The 10434-nt window shown below is 37.8% G+C and overlaps 2 protein-coding genes across 2 annotated transcripts; both read right to left on the reverse strand.

The window, feature by feature from the left end:
• Window positions 1-398: 398 nt before the first annotated feature.
• Window positions 399-5771, reverse strand: rbm46 (RNA binding motif protein 46). Its single transcript, XM_056771455.1, has 6 exons — window positions 5615-5771; window positions 4340-4486; window positions 3218-3555; window positions 2054-2183; window positions 1064-1852; window positions 399-919 (listed from the first exon to the last, which is right to left on the reverse strand). Exons 2-6 carry the CDS (start codon window positions 4479-4481, stop codon window positions 708-710), a joined length of 1611 nt encoding a protein of 536 aa, XP_056627433.1. The 5' UTR covers window positions 4482-4486; window positions 5615-5771; the 3' UTR covers window positions 399-707.
• A 767-nt stretch (window positions 5772-6538) lies between these two features.
• On the reverse strand, window positions 6539-10073 carry lratb.2 (lecithin retinol acyltransferase b, tandem duplicate 2). The gene is made up of 2 exons (XM_056771467.1): window positions 8666-10073; window positions 6539-6992 (listed from the first exon to the last, which is right to left on the reverse strand). The coding sequence occupies exons 1-2, from the start codon at window positions 9170-9172 to the stop codon at window positions 6837-6839; spliced, it is 663 nt and encodes a 220-aa protein (XP_056627445.1). The 5' UTR covers window positions 9173-10073; the 3' UTR covers window positions 6539-6836.
• Between the last annotated feature and the right edge of the window lie 361 nt (window positions 10074-10434).

A 10434-nucleotide genomic window follows, 5' to 3' on the forward strand; every position in this document is an offset into this window, starting at 1 on the left:
CACCATGATGTCCGTGGGGAATCAAAAACAAACATCCAAAAACACACCATAATGAACCAGTGAAGATGGCAACCTTTGTTCTTTTCTAGAAAAATACAAATGCAGCCACATGCCTACACTCAAGTCAAGGAAAGTCCCACTCAAACGGTTTCGACGAACATCTGCTTTTCTGCTGTTTGAACGTCAGGCTAAGGATTAAAGGGAATATGCACAACAGATCCTCATTAGATTAAAAATCTCAACATTATCATTAAACGTTATAAATGCAAAAACAGTCAAACATTGCCTTAATTTACTTCACCTATGTCTTCATTTTGTATGACTTACAAATTGCCAAGTAGGGATCTTAATTGGCCTACAAATTTGAAAATGTTAAGTACATATCCACAATCTCACTGTTAAGACAAAATGGTTGTTTTATTAATAGTGTCCGTATTAATAGATTTGGTATAACATCAATATATCATTACATAAACAGTATTTTATAAAATGTAAGTTAATAACATGCTTCTGAAGATGAAAAGATGAAGATGAGACGACTTGGAAAACAAAGAACCAAACAGAATATATGTTAAAACAACAACAGTTGCTTGAATGTAAACAAAAAAAACTTTTTGAAATTTAGTGCCGGTTAAACAGAACGGTTACCAGTAAAAAATGCAAAACTCTACATACAAAACATCATGAACCAGTAAAGATGAGATTCTTCATAGGTACCGGATGGCTTGACTACAAGTTGACTGGTTCGGGATAAAGAGTCTTTGGGCAGGCGAGCAGGAGACAGGTAAGGGAGGTGAGATGGGTGCCATGGGGTACGCTGGGTAGGGCAGAGACCTACAGCCAAAAGACACAAAACTGGAGCCAGAAGGTGCAGGAGGAGACAAATTCACAGGCGATCCAGGACAACTGACTGAACAATCTGTTATGTATAGAAAAACACACACACACTTGGTTCGCTTTACTAAAATAAAGAAAAGCTGATCAACACATAATAAACATCATTAAGAAAGTTTAAGTTGTGTAAACACAATATACACCACAGAGTGAACGAGGAGAAACTTACCCAGGTTCCATAACGCATTCTGAGCAGCAAGCTCCTTCGCATCCTCCAGTACGGTGCAGACTTTATCCGGCATGTAGCTACTCCTGCCGACGACCACTTTGTAGATGAGAAGCATTTTTCCCTCCTGCCCTGCTAGGGAGTAAAGGTGATACTCCGGTGGAGACCAGTCGTTCTTGTGGCAATAGTAATCCAGCAGCGATACAGCCGAGCTTAGCTGACTGGGTTTTAGGACGCTCAGGTTGACCGGCACCAGAGTAGATCCCGGAAGGAACGGGTACACGCAGCGATCCGAGTCTGCCGCGTACAGGTTTCCCAGGTGTGGAGGCAAGCCGATCGAACGTGCGGGTAACCCATCGCTCATCATTCCGGTTCCCACTTCATCTTTGCTTTGATACAAGAAGTTGAAATCGCAAAAGTTACTGCAAGCTGCCGTTCCATTGTTGGTACATCGCGGTCCAGATCTTCTGTTCCCGTCCTTGCTGACAGGTTTGGCGAGGCTCACTTCGATGGGTGAACCATCGATCACTTTTCCATTCATTGATTCGAGCGCGATCAAAGCATCCTCTCGGCTATAATAGTGGATGAAGGCGTAGTCTGTTAGCTTCTTAACGCGTTCCACGGCGCCAGGCTTCACCCTCGAGAACTCTGTGTGTAGCGTCTCCTCTGTGGTGTTTAGCATGAGATTACGGACATACAAAACTCGCACGCGCTGCATGGTTTCCTCGTCCAATTCTTTTTCTGGTTCCGCCCAGTCAACTTGGATGGTGTGACCCCACAACTGGAACGTTCCTGAAACATCAAGTTAACATGTGAAGGCTTCATGAATTGTTTTAAACTGTGCCAATTTGTGTAATTGTAACGGTTATATTTTATAAATAGTTGCATGTTGTGTCCATTTGCAGGATTCAAAGATCTCTCACAATAGTAATAATGGTGCATTTCTTAGCAGATATAAAAAACAGTTTGTATGTTTCCTCTATGCTTTTGTACCTGGGATGAGTTTTCTGCGAGCCATGGCCGCTGCCTTGTGAGATTCATACTCAACAAAGGCAAAGCCACGATTCTTCGTCCTGTCCACTGCGCTGGGGTACACAATTACATCCACCACACCTTCAGTCACCTGGATTAGCATTACATTTAATTGTCAAAAGCAACATAAAGACGGTTTTCATGACATAAAAATGCATGTTTTTGTTAGCGCTAATGACATACCATGCAATGTCTTTCAGAATTGTTCCTATCTAAAGCGAGACATGGTTCTCAACCTAGTCCTGGAGGACCCTTAGTACTACACATTTTGTATATCTCCATAATCTGGCACACCTGATTCAACTCATCAGCTCATTAGTAGAAATGACAAGACCTGAATTGGGCATAATGGCAAACTCACGCTACGCGATTTTTGGCCGGATTTGCTGTCGTGGACAGATAACCAAGGTCTGCAACAACCCTGGATCGCGACCGAATTGATGCTTGTTTCGGTCGCCAAAGCTTTTTAAGTATTAGCAGGTCAGCAATGTGATCGTGACTTGTCTCGGGCTATCCCAGACGCTATGATATTTTTAAACCTGCTTGATATTATCGCCAAGTGGAACTAATCCAACCAATCATAGCGCAGAAGGTTTGCGTCAAATTATTGCGAGGAGGAATTTAAAACAGCTGGCAATAAATTCATTAACATTACAGAGCGTGTGATAAATGGCAAGTATGACAGACATAAAAATATTTTAAACTACCATAAAGCAACAAGTCTGCATAATAGAACATGGAGAACCCTCTAATAACAATAATAATGTTTCGGTGGACGGCATAAACGCACCAACAACTCGCTTGCCATCCACCATCAAACTAGAAGTTAGTTTGATCGATGTGGGATGTGTTTTCGCTGTTAGACGCATCTGCCCCTCGACCAAGGTCTTGTTGTTAGTGGACTTTGTATGATTTATTGTGTAGTGTAAGCGCCATAGCAATTCAAGTAGTCTCACAGTCCCGTAGTGTCGGCCCGGCTTAATATAGACAAACAAAATGTGCAGAACTAGGGGTCCTCCAGGAGGACAGGTTTGAGAACCCCTGAGAGAAATGTAAAACAAAAAGCATTGGCCAGGAAGTGAACAACCCAGCTAGCTGAAAACTCAAATGCAAAAGTATACTGGCCTTCATCATCTCTTCTTGGATCTCCTCCTTTTTCTTGTCTTTTGGGATGGACCCAATAAACAGGCGACAGTTGTCCAGGCTCACACACACTCCTATGAACTTTCCCGGGCGGATTTCATAGTTGTCAAGGAGCTGGATGGCTCTTTGGGCTGCCTCGCGCGTGGTGTACATGACGAAGGCGTAGCCACGGTTCTCCCCGCTGAATTCCATCATCAGACGGAACTCGTAGATGTTTCCAGCCTTCTCAAATACAGGAACTAGCTCATCTTCGTACATGTCTCTCGGGATTTTACCAACAAACACCTCACAGCCTCGTGGAGGAGGGGGGCCTTCCCAACCTAAACAGCCATTATAATGCATCTCTAAGTGAAGCAACTAAAAACATGAGGTTTTGATCTTATACATCATCATTTTAAACACAATCTTTAGAAAATAAGTGTCAAAACAGTGGTTGCACATTTTACAGTGTATCATACTTCAATTCAATGCTTGAAGTCAACATAACCTAATTCAAACTCATTGTACTTTTATAACACAGAGTTAAATGTGAGAAACCCTGAAGAACCATGTCCATCTTAAATTTTCACTGTCGCTTCAAAGTGATAGTTCACACAAAAGTGAAAATTCTGTCATCATTTACTCACCCTCTTGTGTCCTGTATGACTTTCTTATTTCCACAGAAGACAAAAAAAGGTATTTGGAAGAAAGTTGGTAACCGAAAAGTGACGTCACCCATTCACTTGCATCGGTTTTGTGTCCATAAATAGAAGTGAATGGGTGCCGGCGCTGTTTGGTTACCAACTTTCTTCCAAAAATCGTCTTTTGTTCTGTGGAATAAAGTCGTACAGGATTGAAAAGACAAGAGGGTTAGTAAATGATGACACGATTTTCATTTTTGGGTCAACTAAATAGGATTATCTTTAATAAATGCCATCTACAGAACACTGACCTACCTAACAGTAATGTACTATTACTTTCTTATTTCATCACTTTTGAGGCATAAAAAATCATTATAAATCATGTATTTAACAGACACTTTTATCCAAAGCAACTAACAAATGAGAAAACATCACAAATCATAATAGCCAATGATAAATATAGCACACAATGCTCAAACATTACCAGGAGGTGGACCAAATTTTCTCTGTCCGTTTTCCTGAACCATATTGTATCCTGTTCGGTCCATTAGGGCCAAAAGAGCAGCTTCTCTGGAGCTGTCCGGCCCACTGGTCTCGCAGGATTTACTGGTATTACCTTCATCCATGATCACTTCAGAAAACAAAGGGCAATGAAACCTTACTTAGACTCTTAGCCAGTGTTGGGTGTAACTAGTTACTAAGTAATTAGTTACTGTAATTTAATTACTTTTCCCTTGAAAAAGTAAAGTAAGGGATAACTCATATGTTTTCTGTAATTTAAATACAGTTACTTTTGATGTAATTAAACTAAATACTTTGTTAAATATATGCATGTGCAATAGTGTAATTGACTTCAAAATTCCAAGTCTTACTTTAAAATCTGTGCTTTAATGTATAATTCTCACATTTGTAATACTTTGGTCAGTTAATAATATTATTCGAATGGTTTCATGTATATTCTTGAATCACTTAACTCATCAAGGTTGATGTAGGATATAGAAAGTAATTAGTAATGAGTAACTAAATAAATGGACAGTACTCTAATTACACTATTGAATATGTAATGAGTAACTAGTAATTAATTACTTTTTCAGAGTAACTTACCCAACACTGCTCTTAGGCTACCCTTCTCTTGTAATGTTAACTTATTACACTTAACTTCATGTCATTTGGGCACTAACATAATTACTTATTTTTAATTACAGTCCCTTGTTTCTCCAAAAAGGCGTAAAAATATGGTAACCCTTTGAAAGCAGTATTTTTTTCCAGAGAAAATGTCACTTTATGTGAAATTTGCGATTAGGCTCCGTTTAGTGGCTCGCGCACAGTTAGCAAACACAACAACTAGCATCATAACCATCTTACGTTAATTGTCTCTTACCGAAAAACATACGACCATATTACGTAATTCGACATCAGTTTCTTCGTTTGAGAAGCATCGCCCTTCCCAAAACCTAAACTGGGTGTATTTATTACAATGAAGTCGATGGTTTTGAGGAAAAACCTCGTCATCATTCTGAGGTAAAAAGTTTATTGAACTTCTCCCTGCTACGGACAGACCATTTAAACTAGTGGAGATGCGTCGTACAAGACAAGTTAATTCAGTGTACTATATTTTATTTAAAAAGAGGAGGAACACAATACCACATGCATTTAACGTCTGAGTGGGTCACGTTAAAATAACGTGGTGAAAAGGATCTGACCTCATAATTTACACTCAGCGTGGGCGTGTTTCACGTGTCTGTCGTCTCTGGCTTACCTGGTATTGACGTAATCGATCCTTCCTTTTGGTCTATAAACAAACGAGCGAAGAAACGTGAAATATGCTGACAAGTGTGCGACGAACTCGATGATATACAGAATCGATCTTGATCACTGTGTCAAATACTGTGTCAAATACTCAACCAATCAGCTGCCAGAGCGTTCGTTCGCTTGAGTCAGTTGATCTTCACTCAAGTGATTTAACATCAATTTCCACAAACATTTCGACAAGTTCAGAATAAAAATTTAAGTATAATAAACAAAATTATTTATATTAGTATTAAGAAAACTAAGGGGCATTATTGTATAGTTTAATTCATCGTACATCAACACTAGATATGTATTGCTGCTTTTTATTGAACATGAAACAGTATCCGACAGCAATACAACGGCGTATGTACTATTGATGTTGTTTAAAGACAAAACTTAACAACTATTTTATGTTTTTCTCTTTACATTTGCAGCGGATTACACAGCACAACCAAAAATGACAATGGCTCTCTTGTGACCAAATGATGCAATTGCATGTTACTGCAACCACAATGGAGAAAAAAGGAGGAACATATTTTTTTAAATATCAAAAATATTTAAAACAAAAACGTCACAGTAACTTCCTTCTTGACATAAATCTACATTGTTTAAAAATAACAGAAATAGTGACAAATATTCTTGATTATTTTTAATAGAAATGTATTAAAGACAGTTACGTTACCTCATTTTCAAAATGTCTTGAATTTGTGTACCTTTCAGTTCTAGATAACATCATTCTACATAAAAATGTTAGTTTTGTGCTTTGGGTCTCATCATAGAAAGGAACAATCCCCAAAAGGCCAGAGGGGAATCAGTTAGTTATTACCATATAATATCAAGATCTATTTATCTGAATCTGTCTATGAGGACAAATGTGTGTAGACAGAGCGAATCATATAAAAATGTTCTTTAATTCATATAGCTAATATACATATTTTTGTAAGCCACAATACACAGTAAGAAAATAAAGTATCTGGTAAACCTTAACATCACTTGAAAGATTACATTCATACATAATTAAAATCAAAAAGTATTCTCTGTCCTGCTAATTTAGCATCTGTATTAAAATGGCTCATACGTGATACAAGGAGATAAAGTTTTATGTGTAACTAAAAATGACCAATAAATGATAACAGAAATGTCTGCCGGCACATCACCCATTTCTGACTGACGTGGCTTGTAGCAGAGATTCAGGATGCCATCCAAATATTAAAGGGAATAAAGATTGTAAGTAGAATTTCAAATATGGACATGGACCCAAGAAATAACACAATGAACAAGCACACTAATAGGCTTATGAGAGAAGTGGTCTTGCTGCATACAATCTTCCGCACGGCTTTGCAGAACTGTCAAGATGAAAAAAAAGAATGTCAACGCGTTTATTTATATAAGACAAAAACAGACTTAAATGTAAAGGGTAAATCAGATTTAAATGATGGAAAATCAAAGTCACTTGACACAGTTTTAAACACGAGGTGGCAGTAGTGGGCTGCTATGGTTCAGCAATGTTGGATTTTGGAGAAACTATTTAGTTCCATCACAAACTTGAAATTTCAGATCATTTCGTTGTAATTGTTAAAAGATTCTTGGCACATTGGTAAGTGTTATATTTTAGATTATTGTAGCAAAAACATACTTTTCCACGTTTTGCTTAATCCTGATGAAAAGATAATGCGAGTATTGAGGGAGTTTTAAAGAGATTACGCCCGTTTCCCAGAATCTGTAGATTAACATTCTTTCTCAACACAAGCTTAAAAGACCAATTAGGCCTCCATAACAACATTATGTAAACTCAAATAGAAAATAACAGCTGAAAAATGTGATTCTAAACACCTTGCTATCCACTTCACATAGAAAGAAAAACTGCATTTTAGTGCTCGATAAAACATGCAATATTATAACGCTTGGAATGCTCGATTCTGATTGGCCGCTCACATATCACATGATAACCCGGATGAAGCAAATTATTTTTAGTTTTATTATATATTTACAAATGATTAAAACAAGTTGCCTGTTCGTGACATTTGAACCTCGTTTCTTACTTTTCCTGTAGCGGAAGGTCTGAATTCGGTAAAAATGAGCAAATAAAATATTTCAAATTCACATTTCTTGTCCATTTTTTATCATGTGGCAAGTAGCTGTGTAGTAAGCAGGATCTGTTATCGCGAAATATGCCCCTTAACTGAAGGGGCTTATTTCGCGATAACACCCGGCTGCCTGTACATTATCCCGCTTTTAAGGTAAGAAATGACGTTCAAATGTCACGAACAAGCAATTTGGTTTAATCATTTGCAAATATAATGTCATATATGTTATTGAAGGACATATTTCATTTGTCAAAAAAACCCTGTCAAAATGATTTGCTGCATCCGGGTTACCATGTGCTATTAGTTTTGACTTGAGAGGTTGTTGTCTGGGAATAACGAACCTGCAAATGTGGTGACTGGCCAATCAGAATCAAGCATTCCAACGAGTCGTGTAATAATTCTGCAATAACAACCGGCTTCCTGTATATTACCCCTTACATATTAGTTGTTGCTTAACACAAATGAGGCTTGTGAATTAAGGGTTAAGTTAACCTGCTTTAGTTACAGCCATAAAATAAACAGGAAAACTCCCCAAACTTAAGTTTCCATAATGCCTTATAGATCTGATTAAATTTCTGAGCATCGCATTTCTTAACCTGTTTTTTATTTATTTACTTAAATAAATTGCAACACATGCTTTCCTGTAGATCAGTGGTAAGAGTATTGCGTTAACAACGCAAGGTTGTGGGCTGATCCCAGGGGATTGCAAATACCTATGTAAAATGTATAGGATAAAGCTATGTAAGTCGCTTTGGATAAAAGTGTCTGCCAAATGCCTAAATGTAAATGTGAAATGTGACATAACATTTGCAATTTTGTTCTTTAGCAGAAGTCAGCCAAAGTCCAAATTTTGACTGACACTTCTTAAATTATGCCTTTTTGTTAAAAAAAACTATTTTTGAAGACAATTCGAAAGTCTATTGATACCTCACCTGGCAGGTTTGGAAACTTATGTTGGTGCCATATCTGCAGTACATGACGTAGTGCTCGCAGTTATACCACAGGAGACTGTAAGCCACGGAGCCAATCATCTTCTCAGCCCTCCTAGCCACTTCTTCACCATCAAACGGTGGTCGGCTGCACACCTTGTCCATCTTGTTCACTATAATCCCCGACCCATAGGCAAAGTCCTCCACCGAGTCCACCCTGACACTTGCTTTTTTTGCTATTGCACCCAAAATCAGACGGTTATTTGTGACCATCGTCTGCAGGGCCTTGGTGTCACTGCTCAAGACAGGCAGGATATCAGGTATGAGGTGAGCGACACGGTTGTTCCCCAAATAAATTCCAAAATGCGTAAAGAGGGTTCTAGGAACCTCTAGCAGATCTCCTTTTTTGAAGATGGAGATATCATTTTTGACCCCTTGGGTTTTCTTCTTCTCTTCACAGCCTGTAGTCACAGCAATGGAGAAAAAGTTGAGAAACTGCAGGGGAAACATTCTTAGCTGGAGATGTGGTGAACTTGTAGATGGCCTGGCACCTGCAAGTTTTATCCTGCTCGAGGCAGATTGGGGAGGGGCTCGAGGATTACAAATACAAACCCAAGCCTATTTTCAGTAAAAACCTCAATAATAAGTACATCACATGCCGAATGGAACAAACAATAGTTTCACAATGACTCTCGCACCCTTTTCACCTTTTAGGGATAAAATAGCTATTTCTGGAACCGAAAAGCGATTTGAACGACGTTGCAGCAATAAGAATTTAATTCCCTATAAAGTTCTTCAAATTTTTTTACAAATATCTCTTACTTAACGGAGTGAACACCACGATTAAACAGCATCGGATTGGAATTTTTAAGATACGTTCATAAAACAAACTATACATGACCAGACAAACACTTTACAAGTAATAGTTCAAATGTAAACAAATGCAAATAAAAAAACTACTAATTAAAAAAATCTAGAAAATTATTTAAAAAAATGTAATCTCCTTGACAATTTCTCTTTGCTAACGTCATCCAATATAAATGCAAATAGGCTATTGATGTATTCTTTATTAGCCTGGTTACTATTAGGCCTACTAATGGATTATAGTCTATAATTGTTTTAAAACGACGATTTTACATTTAAAATTATAATAATTTAACCTCACAAAAATGTGATATGCTAAAGCTTATCGAAAAACATCTAGCCTATTTATTAAATCATTAACATTGTATATACAAACATTTTATAAACGAAAAAACTAAATAAAAATGATAAAATTATACAATATAAAGTGAACAAATCGCATGTTGGCACAACAACAATTGTTGCAGGGATCATACAGAAATACAAACTTTTGATCAGTTAAATAAATGCGTATTGTTTTAAAGGGTTTGGAGTTGCATTGTCTTTTATCCAGCCATCCACAAGGTAAAGGGAACGATAAAGGTTGGAAGTGCGGTGTACGGCGCTATTCCAAGATAAAACATGGAAAGCATTCCGATGATTGTAGTAAAAAGAACGCTCCTCGGGTCCCGGATAACAGACTTTAAACATTCACAGAACTGTAGAGGAAAGAGAGGATATGTGAGTTGCGTGGCACCAACACAAACGAAAAATCACCTCCGACACTCCTGTTGCTTTTCTATAAAAACTTCAAAAAAAGTAGATCTTCCAAAACCAATTTGTTGCTGAATGAAGCTGTTGTTCCCTTTTTCCACTAAACAAGACCCAGAGTTTTTTTGCAAAGTTAGTCAGTCAGCCAAATGACGTGA

The sequence above is a fragment of the Triplophysa dalaica genome, chromosome 2 (assembly GCF_015846415.1).
Source record: "Triplophysa dalaica isolate WHDGS20190420 chromosome 2, ASM1584641v1, whole genome shotgun sequence".
Lineage (NCBI taxonomy): Eukaryota > Metazoa > Chordata > Actinopteri > Cypriniformes > Nemacheilidae > Triplophysa > Triplophysa dalaica.